This window comes from Chelmon rostratus, chromosome 11 (genome assembly GCF_017976325.1).
Source record: "Chelmon rostratus isolate fCheRos1 chromosome 11, fCheRos1.pri, whole genome shotgun sequence".
In the NCBI taxonomy this organism is placed as follows: Eukaryota; Metazoa; Chordata; class Actinopteri; order Chaetodontiformes; family Chaetodontidae; genus Chelmon; species Chelmon rostratus.
In genome coordinates, this window is record NC_055668.1 from 11,309,548 (window position 1) to 11,333,574 (window position 24,027).

Genomic DNA, 24,027 nt, shown 5'->3' on the forward strand with positions numbered 1-24,027 from the left:
CTCTGCTACATTCAAGTCACTGTTAAACTTAACACCACCTGTGTTTGCCAGAATGCCACAGTCAAATATGTCAAGACGATGATGATTAGAACTTGAACGGCAACCCGACAAGACCAGCCAGCAGTGTCTTTGGATCTTTTCTTTCAGCTAAGTCAACCTTAACTTTCTCATTTCCTTTTCCATTTCTCCATCTCTCATTCATCTCTCCCTTTGTGTATACTATCATGGCCCTATTACTCTCAGCTCATCCCTCTCTGCTGTCTCCTGTTTTTCTTGTCATCTCTCCTTCCTTCTCCTGTCTCCTGTCACTCGCCCCGTTTCTCCCTCACCCAACTTCCAGCTCCTGTCGGATCACCCCGCCAATCTCTGTTGCTATGCAACGCTCGGTGTCCTATAAATTTGACAACATCCTAGTGCTTGATTATTATTTGAGCGCTGCAGTGTGAAGCCCTCCTTCAGGTCATTGCAGTAGATTTGGGGGGGGTGAGAGATAGAGAGAGGAAGGCAAGGAAGGAAATCAGAGATGGGAGGGAGGGAAGGAGGTAGAGAAAGATGAAGGGATTATGGAGGAGAGGAAAGGAGAGAGGGGAAAAGCTGAACTAGCTTCTCAGGTAAATGAAAGATGAGCCAACAAGACCAAACACATATCCACTAGCACAATTTATCTGTACCACTCTAGAAACCTGCAAACCATATAACTGAAGCATAAAAAGCACTCCACATTAACTACTAATTCAATAATGGTGCTAATAAAGCTAAAGTGAGTACACACTCTAGCCAGAGGAGGAGGCCTGAGCACACTGACAGCGTCTTCACATGGTCTTAATCCAAATGGATCCCGGACTCAACTGATGTCAACTCCGCTCCGGGATGCAAAGTGTAAAAGCAAAGCCCAGACGTGGGGCCAGGCTCAGTCCTGCAACACAAGCCCCGGTCTGAGAGCAAAGTCAACAGCGACGGCGACACACAGCAGAGGCGCCTGTTTATGACGACTCCATAATCCTTATCCCAAATGTCAACATGTTCACTGAGATGTTCCGTGTCCAACAACACAGTGGTATAAAGCAGAGAGGCCAGAACCTGACGTATTTTTAGCAATAAAGCAGATACACGATCAGAAAAGCAACATAATCCACCTGACAAATGCCCCTGTCAAGAGGGGTCAGTAGATAAGCTGGAGGAGCCTTCTGAAATGAAGACCACAGGACCCAACTCAAACCCGACACGCACCACAGAGGCACAAATGCGGAGATCGCTATCAGTGGGTCAATCAATTTTAGTAATTTTAAATTTTATCTAATTTCAAACATCTCATCTTTGATTTTTGTTCATTTGCCCCTTTAAGTAAAAAAAGATAAAGCCACCGGAGCTCCCAGAAGTCCCTGCTTCATTTTCTCATGCTCAATTATAAATTCACTCTGCTTTTACTTTGACATCCAAATTTAACTGGTATTTATGTGAAGGAGCCACATTGGGGCCATTTCAGTGAGGAGAAACCTGCTTTTCCCGCTGAGTCGCACATTGTCCATCACCACTAATTCACCTTCCCTTTTAACCAAATGTAGCCTGGCGGCTTATCACAACACATCTTCTCTTCCTCATCCCGTCTCACGTGTGACACTGAAGTTTAATGTCCTGAAGGGGAAACTATGTGACATTACCAAGCCAAGTTGGTCTGCGACAATGTTATGTAGCTCATGGGAGAGATGACCTTTTCTTTAGTGAAAAACTCACATGCCACTCCCACTCTTTCTGCCTGAGCTGAGTCCTGTCTCCCTCTGGGGACATGTACTCAGGCCACCTGAGCCTTTTGTCTAACTGCTGTACTTCCGTTAACTGGGACTGACTATGTAGCATGTGAGCAGCAGCTGTATTTGCTTGGCAAACAAATGCGAACAAAGCAGTGAAGATGATAAACCCTCGTAATTTCCTCATGTCCTTTGACGATTCACAGAACAAACAGTAGGTGGTATGGAGTTTTCTGTGTTCAAGGTGTATTTTAGCGGTGCAGCGAGGAGCCAAAGTGAAAAAAAAATAAAAAAATCATCCCTCCACACCAGTGTTGAAGGGATGATTCGTTCAAACTGTCCAAAAATACATATGGACATCCAAACAGAGAGACAAATGTGCACAAGCTGCGTGCACACACAGACACACAAGAGTATGTCACAACACAGCCTGTCACAACATTTACTCCCCAGTGAAAATGCTTGTCTGCTCCTGGCCTGTGAAAGATGGCAAAAAGAACATTACAACGAGACACGTTTGATCCCCCCTGTCCTTCGGTCAAACCCACTGGAACATTTATGGTATTCAGAATCAGACACACACTTACTCACACTGCCACCAAAAGCTAATTTATTCTGTAATTAATTCTGAAATGTCATCATTTCCCCTTGCAAATATTTTCTGGTTTCTCATCTAAAATTTTGCACCATGAACCACGAGAATCAGCAAGACTAGGAAAAACAACATGAAGATTACTGCAGCAACCTCTTAAGCCTTTCATCATGTTTAGCTCAACTTCAAGATGTGTCTGATTATTAAGTGATATGTTGGGAATTAATATAAACACTCTCCAAAACTTTCTTTTTTCAAAGAGATAGCAGAAAAGTGATGGAAAATCTACAGTAAAGGTGTTCATTGTGTTTTATAAGAAAAGAACTATCCCATAGCAACGCTCTAGCTTCACCTACATTAATAATATTTTCTCTCATGTACACGACATCAGCCCAGCTGCTTATGGGCGTTAGCTTCAACATATCAGCTGAGTATCAGCTGGAGAAGGGGACAAATATTCAGTGAATTCACACCAACTATGCAGCTCGATATGCTGCAGTTGACAGAATTCTCACTAAACCTGTTTTCAAATCTGCGATCAGCGCGTCTGAGCTAAATATCGATTGTACTGCTCGCAGGAAATGTCACAAAACACACTGCAGAGAACGCAGCCTCACCTGCTTCTGATTAAGCATCCAATTAGAGACGGACAGTGCAAATTCCCTACTTCTGACTGCCCTCGTTGGGTGCCATCTTAGGACACTCCACAAGCTCAGAAAATGCCTGGGCACTGGAGCTTGCAGAGATCCCTTGCACTTGGTAAAAGCCTCAATAAAATAGGATTTGTTCCAGTTGTTTACTGAGGGTTAAGAGGAGCGGCCGGGGCAGGAAGAGAACGGCAAAGCCGACAGCTGCCTGGCAGGGGCTCAAATGCAGCTTAGCATTTTTCACCATTCTGACTGGCACACAATGCTCTCTTTAACTCGCAGCCATCTAAATATTCAGGGACGTATAAAGAGATGGCTGACACTGCAGCCGACTTAAGGCGCAGCTCAGCTGGCCAAGATTGCACCTATAGTCTCTTGGTTAAAGCTTTCCATGAAGGCTTTCCTCACAGAGACTCAATCATTGATCCCGAGAGAAAAAATGGCGATTTGCACATGTGCCACTAGATGGCAAACTAGCTTCATCACAGATTTTGCACATGGCGGGGGACAGAGCCAATGAGGCGACTGTAAGCTCTCTATGAGAGTGGATAGATGTCCTCAATGCATGAATGTATGATGTGTGTTGGGTAACATCCCTAATTAGGTAGTCTGGCAATTAGGCACTGAATACCGTAAAGGAGATTTTTCTGTAGAGGGCTTACAACAATGAGAGAAGGTAATAGACGAGTGCAAGAAGCTGTATGAGAGTGAGAGAGAGTGACAATAATTTTCATACCGCATTATGCCTCTTTTCAACTGCCACACAATACAAACGGGACACAGGTGGCATTACAAGGGTATCCAGTCATAGAACCCAGCATATGATTTCATAAAATAACCATTATAGAGCTATTTCCACAAACATCAAAATCTCACTACCACACAGTATGCAAACACTGGAGCCAAAGGCAAACAGGGGAAATGCAGACAGTAGATGTCTACGGAAACTAAGCCAAGGCAGTCCCATGGGAGCTTCAGAACAGGTCTTTACAACATCCACGTCTCTACCACGTCTTCAGCGATGAGTTTTAAGAGCTCATTGACTTTAACAACTCCTAAGGAGAGGGAAGAGGGCTGATGATATTATCGGAATTTGCATTTTTATGTGGTGAAGACGATAAATCTATATTAAACCACGAGCTCAATTCCCACCCATCAGCTGAATGTCTGTGCAGAGTTTCCACACAAGCTGGGTGCATATTGCACTGGCTCCTCACTAGGCCGGCATTGCCTCTTGAATGTTCTCATCTCCTAATGGATGCTGTTATTAGTCTTGGCTCTTAGAAATTTCACAGTCTCATCTGGACTTTTGGCCGTATTATTCATCCGGAGCAGATTGCTCCCGTCCCATATTTACAGATACAGAGTGTTTCATTAATGCATTATCCAACAAGTGAATAGGAGAGGCTGAAAATCTACTTTCAATAAACCCTGGTTCATTTTACAAACCAAATATTTGAGGTCAGAGAGAATACACTGTGCAAAGATCCACAGGGCGCTCACTCCGGGTACTGTAGCCCTCGGCGAGTCTTATGCTTCATATCACTCACCACGCATAACAGATTACACTAAGGTCCCGCACACTACCATCTGTATAATATCAGGCCACTGCCGCTCCCTGGCATGCCATTAAAGTGGACACAGATGAATGTATCTAAATTGGTCGCGGGCAGGATGAGAGTGTGAAGAATCAGAATATGGATGGCAGGCTGTAACAGGGTGCTGTAAGTGATGCAGCCTCCCACTACGGCGCTTCTGTGTTCTGCAGCGTTCAGGGCTACACTGCCTCCCCATCCAGCCTCTTTGCCCCTGCACTCTGAGCCCCCTGCGTCCTCCTCCCTCCCCTTGGCCGAGGAATCGGCAGACACAGATAGCGCTTACATGAGGGGGAATCTTCAATCCAAGCAAAGGTATTTACATTCTCAGCATTTCTCAAACTCTGTCTCCTCCTTAAACTGACCTAAAATGCCAGCAGAGTGTCTTTGTATATTACTAGACTGTCTGGATCCAGAGAAAATCCCATTGTTTGGATGATCGAAGCCAATGGTGTGGACCACGATACCTAGAACAGTCACCGGGGCCGGTCACCCCCTGTCCGCTGACATAACTCAACAAGTCGAGTGAATTCAGTTCTGCTGACCCTATCTGACACATGACACTCCATTAGTGTTGCTCTGACCTGGCAGACATTGAAACAACATTTGAAAATGTTGGAGAGGTATTAGACACAGGCCAGGGGGACGCCAGGCCCTGATGAATTCTGACACTAGAGCAGCGGGGACGCGTACAATGCTTGCAGTGTCCCCGCTGCACGATATGGCCCTGTCTCCTGAGAAAGTCGTGAGGTTGTAGACGTGTGAATGAGGGCCACGCTCTGGCCAACTATATCAAGCCTATCTAATGCTTAGAGGATGTGTTGACCTACATTACCCCTTGTTGAACATCAGCTTTTTGCACATACACACACACACACACACACACTTCAACTTAGGCTTAGACACACACACACACAAACAAACACACACACACACACACTCACAAAGTGACTATAAAAGCGAGTGAACATCATGCAATCAAAGTGGCCCTCTCAAAGTCTCGCCCCCTGTATTCGTCCCTGTAATTAATTGGCCAATTAATGTGTGTTTATTCTGGACACCCATAGATGCAGTCATACTGGGGGCTCTCTGGGAAAGACGAGAGTCAGACAGATAAATCAAAGCTCTGTGCATCTGTCCTTGCATGTGCCAAACGCTTCCCCCTGTAACCTTCCTCTTTCCCAGCTGGGCCCAAATGTGAGACCTTTTCATAGCCAATCAGGTCAAATCTTTGTTTCATCCTCCCTCCCAATGCACTTGACATTGACAAGATTAATTGCCTTGTGCACTGGGCAAACGTGTTACCTCCTGGTGTAATACAGGTGTCAAAAGTGTGGCTCTCTGGATTTCCTCAACATGAATTTGTACAGAGAGAGAAACGAATAACCTATTCCATTTTCTACAACAAAGGGTTAAGGACTCCTCCCACTGCTTGTAAAATCGCACAGGGTGTAAATCTTGCCATAAAATCTCAGCTGTGAGCCCTGCTGACCTGTAAATTCTCCTCTCCGTGTTACTCTGCCATTGAGCTCCAACGGGTCGGGCCAAGACTGTAACTACATATCTACATCACGCTACTGTATTTAAACACTGTTTTAAAGACACAGACCGTCTCTATGACCACCAGCTGTGTCTCAATGGTTAAACACAGGAGGTGTGTCTATGTTTATAGTAATATATGTTAAATTGAGTTACACTTCATTTCATTTTCACTCCAGTTTGAAATTATTCTTAAACAGCTTTCTAAAACGTACCACAAAATAACTAAAGATGTGCCAAATGTGTCAAGGTGACACATCCCCGCTAGACAAAGCAGCCTCAATTCAATTTACACAACGTTTACATGCAGCCATGATTTATAGTTTATCTCCAATGTAAAATACATTAAGTATAGCAAACAGATCAGTGGTATATACGATAACACTTAATAATAAATGTGAATCCAATACAGAAATGCACCTAGTACGCAGGCTCCTGTTGTACAAGCCATGTGGGAGAAATGAATTTATCATCATAGCTGTGTGTTGAACTGGACAACAAAAAGCTCCAATCAAAAAGCTGCTGTAACTTTATGCATTTACTGTATCACCCAAATCAGCAGCAGCCTCCCATGGAGAACTTCTGGCAGCAAGGCTGGTATTCTCGCCAGGGACTCGTTACTTAATAATCTCGCCCTGCAGGTGCTCTGGTAGAGGTCAACAGTCTGTTACACTTGCATCGCTGTTCGTGTCTGCCTCCACCTATGGAGCAGGAAACCGCTGCCAAATGTTCCAGTCCCCACAAACCGAACCATAACTCCTTCCCCTATCACTGTCACTGCCTGCTTTGGTCTCTGCACACACACAGACCGATCCAGATGAACCTGAGCCAAGTCCATCGGACATAATATGAATATCATATACACTGTGGTGGCTCAATTATCTCAAAACAACATTTGCTCGGTCCTGTGGTGGAGAGGCATCTAAATTCCAGTTACAGCATGCATTTGGCTTTCAGAGAATGGCGCGCTTTTTCAGACCAAATTAGGTTAAATGACAAAAGCTATTAACTCTGGGATGTGGATACATAGATTTAGATTTAAAGTAGATGAATGTCGTTGTATCTAGAATGACACTAATGTTTTGACCTGTGCACCTGCGTCATGCCATCCAATACAGAGCACCAGTAGAATATTGGTGCCCCGCTAAAAAGATTCCCTGCTGCATACTGTCCAGACATGTGTCCATTTTTTAACATGGTCAAGTCAAGCAATCGCACATGCGCTTTTTGCTTTTTTGCTTGAGAAAATGACGGAAGTGCAAGATTATATAGCTGTTCCCATGTTTGGGAGAACACATTTGACCACTACAGTAGAATCAAGTGGGCAGACGACCTTTGAGATGTGTTAGCACAAGGCTGAAGGAGGAAAATATGGAGAAAAATATGCCAGCACTGTTGGTCAGGACTTATAGACAGCTGTCTCAGTCATTCAGCACAGGGCTTGAATGGAAAATATACACACCATGATCACTTCCAAAAGACAGCAATTACCTCCCTCTTTTTTGGAAATGTGGACCCGTCCAGTTGCCGAGAAGATACATGACAGATGATCTTTTCAACTGTTTTGACAGATTACGTCCACGCCACTTTAAAGTGCCAGGGCAGCTGTTGTAGACGGTGGTTACATTGTTTCAAATTTTTGACACAAGTGAAGATCTGAAAGTGCGTCTGAGCTACAATTACTGACATGCATTGATCTGGGACGGTGCTATCACATGATCTGAAGTGGTGACAGCTGACGAATTGGATGTGACAGCGGTTGAAGTTCTGATTCATATTATTTTACAAATAGCCGGCTCTCCCATAGAACTGGAGGAGAGTCTCTTTACAGAGTAACTGACATCCTACCCAACAGCCAATGACTGAATATCATGTTTATACCAAAGTCTTTCTCTGGTTTCATTCAACTTCCGGCATGAGGCTCTCATGACTTCACTGATATGCACTTGTGGATAAATAAAAAGTACACTGATATGAGGCTCTGTGCTGCTGCATATCTACTGTCACAGAATACAAATGCGTTAAACACAGACACTTTTAGAGGAACCTACATCTATTAGCATCTCTGTGAAAAAAACACTAACATAGAGAATATTTTTATGGTCTAATAACCTAAGTTTAAAAGTGAACAACAGATGTAAGAGCATGACTCGGAAATAAATAATTAATGATTTGTCAGGCATTGTAATTAGTGAACACAGTGGGTCTCCTGCATAAATGCTAAGAGGGGGAGCTGATTCAGCATAGGAAGAAGAGCCTGTTAGTAAAATCAAAGTCACGCCACATCCTAGAGCTCCACTCTGTAATGTTTCTTCAATAGTTATTAAAAGTCTTGTGTGTAGGATTTAGGCAGATCTGTTGGAGGGAACCAAATATAATATTCATAATTGTATTTCTATTACTGTATGATCACTTCAAAATTGGAGTTGTGTTTTTGTTACCTTTAGAATGAGCTCTTTATCTGTATCGAAGGAGCAGGTCCTCTTCCAGTGAGTGCACCATGTTACACTGCCATGTTTCTATAGTTGCCCAGAAGGGACAAACCATGCACTGGCTCCACGGAGGGCATTTTTAGTGGCCACTGTTACTTGGAAAGGGAGGGATGAGGCAAAGGGTATTCAGTTAGTTGCAATCTGTAACCTCACCGCCAGATGCCACTAAGTCCTACACACTGGTCCTTTAACAGTCTGGTTGGCTGCTTCTATCTGTAGCATTGATGTGGCACATTGCATTATTTAGTGAGAAAACGATTCCTCACAGATTAAAAGTCTCTCTTTTAATGGCTTTTGCCTCCACGAGGTCATCTCTAGCTCTCAAGGCCTTTTCACCTTTGTTGGGACTTTTTGTGCCCCCTTATCTCCTTGACATATGAGGTAGGCATCTCATGTGGCATAATGTCAGCCACCCACATGCCCAGCTGAGGCATGCAGATGAGTATTTCTGTGAGGAACAGAAGTCATTTTACTGGAGAGAGATACTAGAGACAATATGAAGGCAGTCAATTGAGAATGTTACCTTTTAACTAATGGCAAATTCTTTGTAGCATCAAAGATTTCAGAAATCTCCTCACCTCATACACAGTAAAAGACACCTGCTTATGCTCATTACTGAGGTGAAACTCACCAGCTACCGATCCATGTAATTTGCCAACTGTGCCAACTGATTCACCCTTGAAGCAAAATAGCTAAATAAATAACCAACTAACCAGATTCAAATAAATAAATGAATAAATCAGTAAGAGGATCTACGCTGCATAATTCATTTGAAGAGAACACATCCGTAGACAGAACAGTTGCACTGTTCTGCTTCCTCGAGGGCTTGCTGGAGTTTCATCATTTCTGCACTAGCACATCTATGTCTAATAAGAACAAACACTGTGCAGCACATCTGTCAGACATGTGCATTTTCCAAAGCAGGAAACAAAGAATCCTTGATAAGGTAGAAACCCTCAGCTGATTAAGGGAGGTTTCAAATGCTTTGCATTTACATAATGCATGAAAAAATAAGTGCATTGTTAATCAAACGGAAAAAAATCTATGTATAGAAGAATCTATTTATAATGCTTATGAGATCACCAAACCTTTGATTAGAACAAGTGCAAGTCCGTTATCACATAACCTCTGTAGGAAACCAAGGGAATCAACATCGCATTTGTCAGCGACTTATATTTAGCAGGGACTTATTTTTCTATACAGGTACGTTTATACAGCTAATAAGGCTTAATATGGTGGATTAAAACTCCAAGACCCACCTTGTAATGGGGGATTTCTTAAGGTGATTATTTATTAATCCACAGGAACCTACTACTATAGAACGATGAACCCATGTCTGCACTGAACCCACTCACAGCCTTGTGCCAACTACCAAAGCAGCGTATGCTGGGAAGTGTTGGCACGACATGAATAAAACAAGCTTGCTGTGGCGTTCCTGTATATTTTGGCTTTCAGGAAGCAGTGTGCATTGACCAAGCGTAGGTTTCCAGCACTATATTGAGCATGCAAAATTATGTCATTTAGTACTTTTGCTTTCTGCCACCAAATTCATCATCACTTTTGTATGCACACAAGACTTTTATTGTACAGTCCCTCCCGTATGTAGGTGAGTTATTAGCCAGGAACCTCTCTGCACTGCATGCTGTATGAGCGTACCTAATACTTGGCTTACAGATGACTACACTGAAAGCTCTAAAACTCCAAGGTTGTTCCCTTCAGCATGCATGTCTTTTGCCGCCTCGACCTGTGTAGGACAGGGGCCAGTCTACAATGACAACACAGAGCTTAGCACATCATTACAGCGCCTGATGAAAATTTTAGCACACCACAGTTAGCGAGGGGGACATATCCTTTTTACTGGTGCTCCCCATCTTCTTTTTTGATCGGCTGTAATGTGCCACTGAATCCCAAAGTCCTACTCTTTGCCTGCCATTCTGTGTCAATGCCATCCATAATAGATAAAACCAAGCCATTCACATTACTATTAATGGCAATGTGTAATGTGGGGGCAATACATTCCCATAAATTCCTAGAGATGGTCGGACTGGCCCTTACCTCCGCCGTGAGTGAACTAGTCATCCATCAAGGTAATAAGATAAAATCAAGATTCTGTGAATGTTAGACATGGGGTCAAAGAGGGGGGTTGGGTAGCTGCCCTTGATATTCTCTCTTGCATATGTTGCTTTAAGCTTCAGAGTAGGATCAGTGCAAATGGCATCATTCCCTTTCTCCGCACTACAATGTCCTCCACATCTCCTTGAAGTAAATCTAAATAGCTTAGAGTGGTTGTATTTTCCTCCACAATAAATTGAAGTAGACAGTGTGAAAGATGGTCTGGCTTGAATCTAAGGCCTTGTGAAAGCTTTCCACTCCCGGCTATTATATGAAGGTTGCGGAGTGGTCAGTCTACGTCAAGATATTCTGCATCATTTGCACAGCAGCCATGGCTCTTTGCGAAACCAATGAGTTGCAAGCATGGGTTGCTAATTGGGTGAGAGCCTCTTGCTGTATCAGCTGGCCACTAGCTAGCCCCTGATAATGATACATGTCCACCTCCCTAAAATAGGCTGTCAAACTGCAGAAACACAGGTTGGTCAACAACTTCGAGGCCACATGTGACTCCCGGAGCTAAGAATAAGCAGAAACCTTAGCACATTAACAGCCACCATGAAGTCAGCCAGTCATCAAAGACAGGGTATTAATAGATCAGAACTGTGTCTTCAGCAACAACAACAGCAGTTAGTCTGAAGTGACCAGTTTACAGCCCTAAGGCAGTTTTACCTACAAAATCTTCAAAGAAGCAACTAGTGCAAGAAATATCAGCGGGTACATAGGAAACCAAGAAGCCACAACATCAAACGCAGAGCGACTTTCTATTTCCTCAAAACCAATTATGATTGAAAGATTCATCATAAAACTGCATTCCAGAAGAAAAGTGCACAGCATAATTGATGCCTCTGACACTCAGTCCCTTTGACGCTCCATCCTGCTTAAGTCAGGATATAACACCTAACTAATGAGGTAGAGAGACAACAGCATCGAAAAAACATCTGCACCAGCCTCTAAGCCCACATTTGTTGACCGTGAATATGTTCCCTGAAAACAGAATCTGTTACTTCATTGCATTGTGGGAAATGATCCATTGAGAAATACAACCGATGATAAGTCGTAAATTGTTAATGTTATTGGAACAAGTTTTGAGTCTGAATGTGTTCAAACACACACACACACACACACACACACACACACACACACACACACACACACACACACACACATACACACACACACACACACAGTGTGGAATTCTTGAGATACTTGTGTCCAGATGTCTCGAGTATTGTGCATCATCTCGGCTCTTGCTGAATTTGAAAAGAACATTTGCCTGACCTACTTATGGGTGCTCTACAGCTCAACCTGCTATATATTTCATAGTTTGCTGTAGCGGGGCCAAGTCCTTTCTTGCTGTTTTATGACCATTCTCTGCTTAGACAAACAAGAGAACGCTGAAGAGCCTATTTTGATCCCAGTGTCACAGGCGTATGTATTCACGCCAAGTCAATTAAGCGGGACACAAAAGGACACTCTCTCCACCTGTCCTTGAACGCCGCCTTTCAGCTGTGATGTCAAGGAGCAATAACATTCTTGCTGTTAGCCAATCTCAGCTCACCATAATGTTCGAATGTTTACCCGTTACTAACGCCAGAACACCACACAGGAATCCGAAGTATTTAAATATAGTCAACTGAATTTTTTTTAGTTTTAATTTACAAAGCTTTGAAAAGAAGAAGACAATTTTGATTTACAGTGCAAATCCTAATAATAAGGTACACATATTCACCATGAACTAGTTGCTTATTACATGCATTTTAGTCATTATGAAATACTTAATAATGCTTTATTGAGTTTTCCCTAATAACTGCTTATCGATAGTAAGTAAAGAAGCTGTTGTACATGAATTACATTCTTAATAACCCGAACCCATTAACCCCCAGAGTAAGGCACTAATAAGTGCTTTATAATGACTTATAATGAGCACTGTATGTTACTAATTTGCATGCTAATAAGCAACTAGTACCTTAATAAAAGGTATTAAGGTACCACAATGACACATGTATTCCTACCCACAGTTATTACAGTCAGAGGTGAGGAATAAATAAATGTGGTGTAATGTTTCAGCCTATTCAGTCATGGACATTGTCTCTATCCCAAATCAAGCTGGGACCTCAAAGGAAACTGAATACTGTCCACCACAGTCACCCAGCGGGACTTAACCATGTGTGCTGCCAGTCATACTGTGAGCGTGCGTGACCCCTTGACCACTAGGCCCATTCATTAATTGTCATACAACAAGCCCACGCCTCCCCTTCTCTCTCTGCAGGCCCACAGATCATCTTCGCCTTCCCGATACAACAACAGCCAATCAGCTGCTGTTTGGCCTTTCCCGAGGCCAAGTCCTCGCAGTCAATGCAAGCACTAACCAGGCCACACAACTGGTGGACTGTTTACTCACCCTTTTGCCCTCTTTGCCTGGTTCCCCTGGCTGACCTGGCACCCCAGCCGATCCCTGCGGAAAGGACATGTATCATAGTGAATTGGGTGCTACATTCATGGGCATTTGGCATTTCAGGAAGAGATTACGGCTTGCTTCTTGCAGAAAAAAACTGATGCAGACAGATGTTTGTGCCACATGTTCTCAGCAGACCAGTGGATAACTAGTGGGCTTATTTGCAATGATAGGAAACACTATTAGCTTAGTTAAAATTGCATGAATAGATAGCAGGGAGAAAGCACAGCTGTACTTTCCCATTCTTACTCATGAACAGTTTCTAGGCGACTTCTCTACGATCCCCTTAATAGGCAATTTGCAGCCTCGGTTGATCAGAGCTTCATTCCATTATTCTACACAGTATCTTAAGTTAATTACGTTATGCTAAGGTATGCTGACTCGTGATTTTGTTTTGAAGTTCCTGTGCAAGGATATGCTTATGGTGCTTCAATAATTGCTTGTTGAACATAACAGTTGTGTGCGGTTGCTGGAGAACATGTCATGTGCACTTTGTCATACGAGAAAAACAGATGAACATGAGGTACTATACTTAGATGTGGTGATTCATTCGTTACCTTCTCTCCTTTGTCACCTTGAGGGCCCTGTGTGTGGCAAATAAAGATGTAAGCAAAGCGAAAGCACAACGGATGTTTTAAGGAATGTTTAGATATTTTCAGTGAAAACAACATAAACAGGATTAAAGTACCTGGTCTCCTTTGAGGCACTCTTTGTCAGCCTGGGAATCAAATAATCAAAACATGTAATTGAGTAAGAAAACATGACTCACACAATTCATATCTGGTATAGCAAAGCATGTTTGCCAGTTATAGGCAAGCAACACAATTGGTCATGAGGTAATTATCCTTGGCTGCCATGACCTGCAGAGAAGTTAGGGCATGACTGTTACAAGTCCCCAGACACCCTGCTGGCCACTGTCAGGAAAGGGCAGACAGTCGTCTATCCACCGGGCCACAGAACGGACACAAGGCCACATAAAACATCTCAGCTTTCAAATACGAGCCAAATAATTGGTGTCCTGTTTCAATTGGCATCCAAAAGTCAAACACTGTTGACTTTTCTTGGAAACAGCTGCAGAAATGGACATTCACAACATATGTCTTCTTTGTCAGTCAGAGGCCTCAGGCAAAGAACAAACAGCAACAGCAACAAAAAAAAGAAACATTTAACAAGGAGGCTGACAACCCTAAGATATTTGCAGCTGTATGTATAAAAGGGTGAAATAGTGAAATAAAACACTGCAGTGTTTTTGCTAATAAATCAACTATTTATGTCGAATGGTACATCTTTTGTTGGCTTGTGAGCACCAAGTTTTGACCTTGGGTAATGAGCAATACAATGCAAATCCTCTAGCAGCATGTCCATGGTCCTTTAATAACTCCCTCCCAACATTTTCTGTTCACACTCACCGACCAATTTACCGGCACGATGTGCGAAAGTTTGCTAAAAACATGCTCGTAGTCAGGGAAAGACTACGTTTGTTTGTCCTTATAAATGCAAAATAAGCATTAGAGAACAGTTAATGGATGGCGACAGCGTTCTGTGGGTATCGCAGGCACTTTGGTGGCATCAAAGGGGCGACCAGAAGCGGTGGGACACAGTTTTTGTATCACTCCAGCGCTGATTAAAAATGGCAGGCTGATCCCCTCATGATGTGTACATAATTAGCTAACCCGCAGTATACCTTTAATCTCCAGCAGCCGTCAACTCCATGGCCACAATGCTGGAGAGTATGCGCGTTTGCATCCGTGCCCACACATTCACGATACGTGTTGATAGGTGACTATGCAAGCATCTGCAGCTGCATATATCTGCTGTGCGCTGGCACATGTCCCTTCAATTTGCGTGTACGCTGGAATGAGTACATTTGTGGGTTGTGTTTCTCTGTCCTCTGGAATTTACAGGACCACAGAGACAACACTAGTGCAGCCAGTCCAATTATGAGATCAAAATATATAAAGCGTGGTGTAGTTCTTCACGGGTGTCTGTAAATGCGAGAGGCCTTCAGGGACAGACACCAACCCAATAAGTGAATGTCTCACCCGTGTAGGGTACAGCCGGTTGCTACCTGTCAACCTCCAAACACACAGCGGGGCTTGGAGGCCCATTCTTCTCTGCCTGGCTGCTCATGCCTGTCCTTTTTGGCCCGAGTGAGGATGCCCACTGAGCCCTGTCTATCTGCTCCTTGTTTGACCCATTCCCAGGAGATGGTAATGGGACACAGAGAACGCTCACCTGAGTGCCTCACTTTCCATCTCTGTGGGCCAGATGTTTTAACACTGTGTGTAATGCCTGGTCAGCCAAAAGGCTGTGATATTTACAAAGCTGTCCAGCCATTTCAGGTCACACCCGCATGAGTACATTTCAATATTTCTAGCTCTTTTGAATGTCTTTACGTGTAGAGATAGCATAATGAGATGTAAATGAAACAGCGTGAACTTACAGGCAGCCCCGGCGCTCCAGGCAGACCCACATCCCCCTGTGAAGGAAGATATTAATTAGTGAAAACTCCTAAACTTCAGTCAATAACATGTTGCCTAAGGCTAAATCAATACAATATATTTTTGACTTTTAAACATCCAGCCCTGGAGGTCAAGTAAAATCAGATGCATGTGTGCTACAGAAGACCATTAACTGGTATTCACAGTGTGTCTTGAAATGAAGCCTGTCTGATGGCTTTCACACGTCCAGACAACTGGCAGGTGGGCTGGTGCTATTAAATGTGACAGGCCTTAAAATAAACACAGCCATACTATATCATGTAAAAGCTTTGCAGTGTTAACAATGGACAGGTATGATAACATTGTTTGGTGCCTGTGACATACAGGCAGTCGCGAAAAGTCATATAAGGAAAGAAGTGGATGTCTTTTGACACCGGCGTAACCCAGTGTAAGCAATGATCTCACATGCTTTTTACTGCCTCTCTTGTTTTTTTGTCTTTTCAGATAAAACTCATGTATCACTGTCCAGCATTTTTGCAGTTCTCTCCCCTTTCACCACAAACCCAATAGTACCTCATAAAGCAGTGATTTGAGAATCAGTGGACTTTACAACTTGCAATACCGTTTTATCAGATGTGGATGAAACGGAAAAAAAGAGGGGGGGCTTGTAGTTTATATCCATTTTGTTGTCTAAATGAATGTCACAGCTTAAATATGCCTGCTATGGGATATTCAGGGGACTCATTACTTTATGCTTCCAAATCTGCCTCCCTCTGTCAGTTTCAATACAAACAAACGTTCTCTCCACCCCCACCCCCACCCTCCCATCCGGAAAATAGGATAAAATACCCTGTGATTCTCTGTTGTCTTCACAGAAACACACAGACCTCATTATAACTTCAAGGCTGGCAGACAGAGCGTTGCACCTACAATTATGTGGTGAGTTCTTCCAAAAGACAACAACAACAACAACAGAAAAAAAAAAAAAAAAAAAAAAAGGCCCCAATATGGGAGGAAAAATAAAAGAGCGAGAGAGATGGCAACTAATTACAGGAAAAACATTTCATCTCATACATGGAAAATAATCCCACTGTGGGATGAAAAGAAAAGAAAAACTTTAAAAAGACCAGTATTTTCTGCATTGCAACAAGAGTTAATCTAATTCATGTCAGTGATGTCAGTGAATAGACTATAAAGGGGCTGCAGATAAGAACAAGGTTTTGCATCAAACTCCTCTGGTTCACTTCCAGTTTGTCTTATATTATGAAGCCAGTCATAGTCTGCTGTACAGGACATAACTGCTGGGTTCATAATATATGAGACCAAATATCCAATCAGGAGATTCTGTGAAGAGTCCCCAAACAAGAAGGCAACAGTATGCAATCCACATTTTTGCTGAAAGCTTTAGTCCCACAATAAAACTGTTTAGAGAGGGCAAGATAAAGGGATTTTGCTGGGTATGTTCATTACACACAGCCATCCCTATGAATATACAAATACTCTGCAAATATACTGAGTGGAACATTTTCTCTAAGCTGGGATAAAAACTGCTCTGTATGACCATCAGTAAGGTCTTGCTAAGTCATGATAGCAATAACCATATTCTCTCGCTGGCCATGTTTGGAATAGCAATCATTGCAGCACTTCAAACAGATGGGCAAACACGTTATTGAGACTGGGATTACAGCTCATGAAAGTCAAGTAGATTCCCCAAAGTATCTATTTTCATTAAAAAAAAAAAAAAAATGAAAACAATTACAGTGCAGTTTTGTCCAGGCCAGTTTGTATGGCAGACTCACTCACTTTGTTTCCTTTAGGACCAACTGGACCAACTGGCCCTGGGTCACCTTTCAGACCCTGGGAACAAAAATATACAACATATTGAAGTATATTTCATTTAAGTGCGAATGATGGATTTAAATATTGTTTAGAAAAACTAGATAAGCCAACATGTGTTACTGCATGTCAGTGTGTTGACACTCAGTAGACAAGTATCTCATGCAGGTGTGAGATTCTCATGCCTGTCACAGCCAGTCAGTGGGAAAAGAGCAGATAATGTCAATCATTAGGCACCGCCTGTAACAGAAGTCTGCTGAGAGATTTGCAATCAGCTGGTCACACAGTGTCTACCCCCAGCCCTGCCTCTGTTTTCCCTTGCTGCACTCAGGTTTAGCAAGGACTGTGACTGTCATTGCATTTACACCTCGCAGCAGAGGACCTGGGGGTGGAACTGAACTGCGCGAGCTCGGGGCAAAGTCAAGCCTCTCGGTGGTGAAATGTGAAAGAAGGACAGCTGAGATAAAGGATGATAGCTGATGAATGAGGCTTGACACATATTGACAGGCTAAATTTGCAGCAAGCCTTGTTAGGTGTGACACATTTGGGCCAGTAGCAGCAACTCTTTGAAATAGGTTAAGGGGGGGAACAGGAAAGATGGGGAGAGTGAGCGGCCTGTAAAATGACTCAGAAATACAATAATTTGTCATGGTTAAATTTAGAGTTAGAAAGGCTATTAATAGTGAATTATATATCTGCAGAAGATGATTACCTGCCTTTATCACATTAAGTCTGGCTCCACCAGAAACGTGACTAATTCATTGCCTATTCCCTGCAAGCCTCATATTAAACACTGCCATTCAGAAAACAGAAGCCACGGTAATACTGGGGTGAAATAATTGCCCCGATGGTAACACCGGCTAATACAACCGTCCTATACATTGCACTCACGGTGACATGATTTTATCAGATTGTATCACTTCATGCCGTTAGCCCACGCACACCGTGAATAACAGGGCAGCTGTCTCATAGCTGTACATGAGAGCCCAATTCTTTATTTAAATTGACAGCCAAACCACTTTACTGGGGCAATCTGACACAAGGGGATCCAGAAGCAGTTATTACCAGAGCTGTGGCAGAAACGAAGGAGCATCAGAGTACGAGGCTCGTCGGATAACAAGGACGTAAACAACTTCAGCTTCTATCGATTGCGGACGAGTATTTGATTAATCTTGTGACAAATTTTCCACAGTTTTCATAATGTGGACATTTTGTCTCATTGCTACAGTGAAAAGGATCCTGTAATACAAACATGTTTTCTTGATGTGATCCTTTACAGTCATTATGTGGTTTTTCAGACCACACGGCTGACGTTCGCTCTCATTCACAGCTTTGTGGCTGTAAAACCACACTGCTACACATTGTTCACCTCAGACATGTAGAATGACACGTGTTAGCATAATCTGTTCCATGAAAAAGAATCAATAATGTCACACACACACATAACATCTGTCTTCTTGAGCCCATATTCATGCTGCAGCCCTCCAGCACGGTGGTTTTCAAACTTTTTGTACCTAAGGCACACCAAAGGGCAACATGACATGTTGTCATCACCTATCACTCTGCAAACAGTTGTTTTTATTTACTAATGAAAAATAAAATTTGACAAACAACTATATTACTCATGAAATATCGATCAACAAAATAATTCACAAATTCCTTTGACACTTTGTAAAATTACATCAGCAGCAACACACATTTAAACCAGGTCCTAAAATAAACTAGAGTTACAGACTTGCGGTTGCAGTTTACATCCATGTCTGTCCAGAATCATATGAAGTGAAGATGATGATCCTAGTGAATAACTTCCAGGTAGAAACATTCTGTCCTCACTTAAAGACTATTTTTACAGAGGAGCACAGAGGACTGATAGAGAGCTTCATCACATGGTGCAACAACAATCACCTGAAACTCAATATTCGCAAAACAATAGTTCAACTACAAAACCAAAAACAACTCAAAAGTCAGTTCTGAAGAACAGCAACCCACACATCCACTGGACTAGTCCTCCACCTGACAGACTCCAGAGACGCGGCTTATGTTTTACCACCAGTTGCAATCGCAATATAAGCTTGTCACAAAATCCCACAGCACACCTGGACTTGCCTCACTGCACACTGCTTGGGAACCACTGTTCGAGCACAAAGTCAAAGGGATCTTCTATGACAACCAGTATCCATTTTTGCCAGTAACAGTAATTCTATACATTTAAACTGAAAAGCTATATTGCTGTGTTTTATGAAAAAAACATCTGATTTCTTTGACTATATTCCTCTTGTGTTACTTGAATTCATATGCTTGTAATTCACCTGAAAGTGAGCGTGAAAATCACAGGAAATTCCTTAAATCTAAGCTTAAATTAGTGGGTTCTGCATCGCGTTGGACCTTCTCAAAACGAATCGCCAAAGCTACTATACAGTTTGTAAATAATGCCATTACTATGCGGGGTGTTGTTATAAGTCATGAATATTTAAGGTAATGTTTTACATCACTGTTGCAAAATGAACTTCCCCTCCCCAGCATCCTCCCGTGCAGGCTGCAGACACAAGACAATATGTTTACTGAAGAGTTGACAGGGAACTGCCATAATTCAAACTGAATAATGCAACTGGGATTGTGCAAGGTGGTGAGTTATTTTTCCCGTGGCACATGTCCTTATCAGAAACCAAATTCAGGTCAGTCAGAAGCTCAGTCAATCAAAAAGTCACTCTCTCACCATATATTGAATTGCACGCCCTGTGTTACAGTGAGCTTTGCAACTGTTGCGGCTAATCTGTGTGCCACAAAAAGTGTTTTCCACTGGTAAATATTTTAATTACAACAGTCAACAAAGCAGTTTTATATAAAAGATTCAGAATTCATCAAGTTTGCCAAATGCTAGCAGTGCACTCTCTCAGCTCACGCTCAGCGATGCTCTCGTGTGTGGTTTGTGGTTGTTAATTTGGTATGACATAAGATCCTTTAGCAAAGAAAAGATAAAAACTTGGCTCGACTCTGGCATTATTCAGATAATTCCCGGACTGTAGTGTTGTCAGTGACAGGACCTGTGGAACTGCACAGCATCTGGACGTGTCTGCAGTAATGTACATAATAGCAACCAATGTAATTAAAAGTGAGGGCTCAGTTTTTCTGGCTGAGGTTTTTGGCATTCTTGCGCATACTGCACTAAATCTTACTGACACACACACAAATGAACATACACAATTCACCAATCTTCACTCTCATTGTCTAATTTTCTTACAGCCTGTACTATGTACCACACTTTCTGAATTAATTCAGAGCTGCTGGTTTGAATATGCTCACTCTATTTTTCTTTTCTTTTGGTATTTAATACGAGGGCACAAACGACTGCTTGTCAAAATAAATACTAAATATCGGGCGGGTTTGTCAAAAAGCTTTTATGGAGTCATTTTGGAGAAAAAGAAAGAGAAAGAGAACATTATGCTGTTTCAATAATATGCCATGTTAATTAACTTGCAATTATTTGGTCCTCTAATAACAGAAAAAGGTTTCAATTTAACAACTTTCCCCTTTGGGAGAGAATAAATTGAAGATAATGAATAAATACTGTATTTAATAAAGCTGATATATAACAAGGTTTGTCCTAAAGCCCTGAGCAAAAATAAACTATTACTTTGCTAAAACCTACTGGTTCTCACTGTTGTACAACACTGTGCAGTTAGGTGTTACCTGCCAATTTTATGCACTTGTCACTGTGTGAAGTTGCACCAACGGCTCCATCTATGAGGACTTTTAAACAAATCTTTCTAACGTACTTGCTCAAGTGAAATTAAGTGTTAGAGATACTGTGTTACAATTTAAACAATATAAATAATAATAATATATTTGTAATAATAGTAAATAATAGCAAAACTATATGTCTACATCAGTTGGAGTAGAAAGTGGAGTAGAAAGGGAAAAAATGAGCTTCACATCCTACCTACCTATGGAAGACTATGTGCACTGTTTAAAGACGAGCATGTATCCACACTGAAATAGCCTTAGAAATAGACTTTCTTTCTTCTCTTACAAGTCAAAAATAAAGGATTCCTTAACCAAAATGGCTAAAAGTAGCTGTTAGCAAAGCAATAACTCAGACATTGATCTAAACCACACTGCTTTGGCCCCAGCACTAAATTATTCAATTATGATGTATGTTGATGATTGTCAAGAGGGTCCTATCTGTGAAGTCGGAAACATCTAATGACCCCTTAAGGGACTCCTTTTTTTCTTCTTTTATCTTCTTTATCATCCTACCTTCCACACTGTAGCCTAGTTAAGATGCTGCCCTTCTGTCTAATGGACTCAGTTGTGAGCCCATAGGCCCAATTCAGGGCGCACAGTGACATGGAGGGAGATGTAGACTAGAGGGGCTGGATATATTGTTAGCTTTTGTTGCAAGCTGTGGGCTTTGTTGCATTTTTAGGGAGCGATGAAGGAGGGAGAGGGGGCTGGGAATAGGCTGGCGATGGCTGTGCGGCTGCCGTTCCTGCAGCACGAGGTCAGAACACTGTGGGGAGCTGTGTACACTTGCCTGCTAATTACACACACCACTGTGTCTCGTCACTCCTGTAGCGGTGGGGCCACAAGACAATCTGGCAACTCCCCAGCTCAGGACAACTAAAGCAAGTAAAATAAACAGAGCCAGAGAAGCGGGGATGCACAAATGCAGTCTAATTACATTTACTTATACCTTTTACCAACTATAGCAGCTGCAGGTCAGCGCCCTTGTCTGACAAGAGGCAGAATAATTGCAAGCTTTAGTTACTGTGCACAATTTAATCATAACAAACTGGGTTTGGCCTGTTGGGGAGAGGCTAAATTAAAATTGTAGATGTATGAAGTATTCAGAACATTCAGGTGGGGAAATGCTGTAATACTGAATGACAGGCCTTTAAAGCTCCGTGGAACAGGATCCCCAAGTAACACGGATATCTCGAGTGCCGGCCTACAAATGCCAGGGAGGTTACAGCAGGAAATGCCTGTTGTGACTTTCCATTTGCTCAGCGATACCCCGCCATATACAATGTGGTATAAGACTAATCACACTGACATTGAGTGCTTGAAAAGATTACTTATTGGCAAGTCGCTACGCTCTGTGAATAAATATAATTTACCAAGGGAACCTAAACAAAGGGCCGTTGTGTGAGGATATCAGAGTACAGTTCACTGTCGGAGATCCTGTAGTGCAGAGGATATCATGTTCTGTGTCGCTCGACTCCTTTTTCTATGACACTTCACTCTTCGACTGAACATCATGTAACCACAAATGTAACTTGGATTACCCACAAGATAACGCACTGTGCACTCCTTCTGTCCCATAGGACGTGTATCTGCAAAACGATACTAGATCACATGCTCATACATAGAATTCTGGCGTCTCGGATGTCTACTCGAGCCTTAAATAACATACTAGCTTTAAAAATGGAATATGAGCTAATTGCGGTAAAGGGACAGATCGGGTAATAGAGTCCAGTAGTCACGGTAAATAGGTTAACTGAAATCATCGAGCAAGTTCACTTGAGGGACGTAGAAGTGTTTCATTTACTTACAATCAAAGTTAGTAGCCTACATCTTCAATGCTGTTCTTACTATCTTCATCCTTTTCTCAATATTGAAGCATTTGAGAGAATATCAGACTGAACAGACTGAGTCAGCCACCACAGGTATAATTTTATCCAGCAGCACCATTATATTACATGTTAATTACATCTGTGGCCATTAAATCTACACACAGCTTTACAGACCTAAAGGAACCACACAATCAGCAAACATCTGCACTCTAGGTCCTGCAAATAATGTCTTTTAGACTTTGAAGTCTCTTACAACTGGTCACTGTAGGTGATTAAGTGGTTAAGACCAGGCAGTCTAATTTAGCTGATGAGGCTCAGCTTCATCCACTCGCTTATGGAGGCACTGGGGATACTGGTTTTAACCCATTAATCCTGCAGCGCTGGATGCTTACTGATGAGACATGGGGCTAGGTGACCTCATAGCTTTTATTCCACGTCGTGCCTTCATATTAATCTAAATTAAACACAGGGTTTAGGTCACAAAATCAAATCAATCACAGGAAACAGCACAGCTACAGGAAAGACCAACACTGAGCATCCCATCACAGCTTGATTTGTGGTGTAATTTCATGGGTACGGAGACTGTGTTACAACTTTGATTTCCTTGGTTTCCAGAGAATTTCCAGAAGGGTGCGTACAAGGAAAATGTAATGTATTGTGTCAATTGTGATAAATGGCTGTTGGGATTATTTACCAAAAACCACTAAGGGTAGAAATGACAAATTCTGTTTAAGCTCTTCACTTGAAAGCAGCTACAATCAATATTTTTACATGAACAATGGACACTTCACTACTTGTATGTGAAAGGAGCTGCTTGTGGTGACAAGCCAATAGAGAATATCACCCTACTTTACAGTTCTGCGAAACTCTACAGAGCGTTTCAGAGTTTATCAGCTCATTGTTTGCTTGTACATCCACAATTTTACTGTTCGGGCTGGCTTTCACTGCTGTCATCAATGTCACTTTCAACTGCAGCTGGCAGCTGTTTTCTACAGAA

The 24,027-nt window shown here is 42.3% G+C and overlaps 1 protein-coding gene across 1 annotated transcript in view; it reads right to left on the minus strand.

Moving 5' to 3' along the window:
• LOC121614044 (collagen alpha-1(XIX) chain) overlaps nucleotides 1-24,027 on the minus strand; it is a 95,191-nt gene that overhangs the window by 47,162 nt on the left and 24,002 nt on the right. The window contains exons 12-16 of the mRNA XM_041947812.1: nucleotides 17,425-17,478; nucleotides 15,624-15,659; nucleotides 13,869-13,898; nucleotides 13,738-13,764; nucleotides 13,127-13,180 (exon numbers count right to left, since the gene is read on the minus strand). Coding sequence (XP_041803746.1) covers nucleotides 13,127-13,180; nucleotides 13,738-13,764; nucleotides 13,869-13,898; nucleotides 15,624-15,659; nucleotides 17,425-17,478 — 201 coding nt within the window. The remainder of the gene's footprint in view (nucleotides 1-13,126; nucleotides 13,181-13,737; nucleotides 13,765-13,868; nucleotides 13,899-15,623; nucleotides 15,660-17,424; nucleotides 17,479-24,027) is intronic.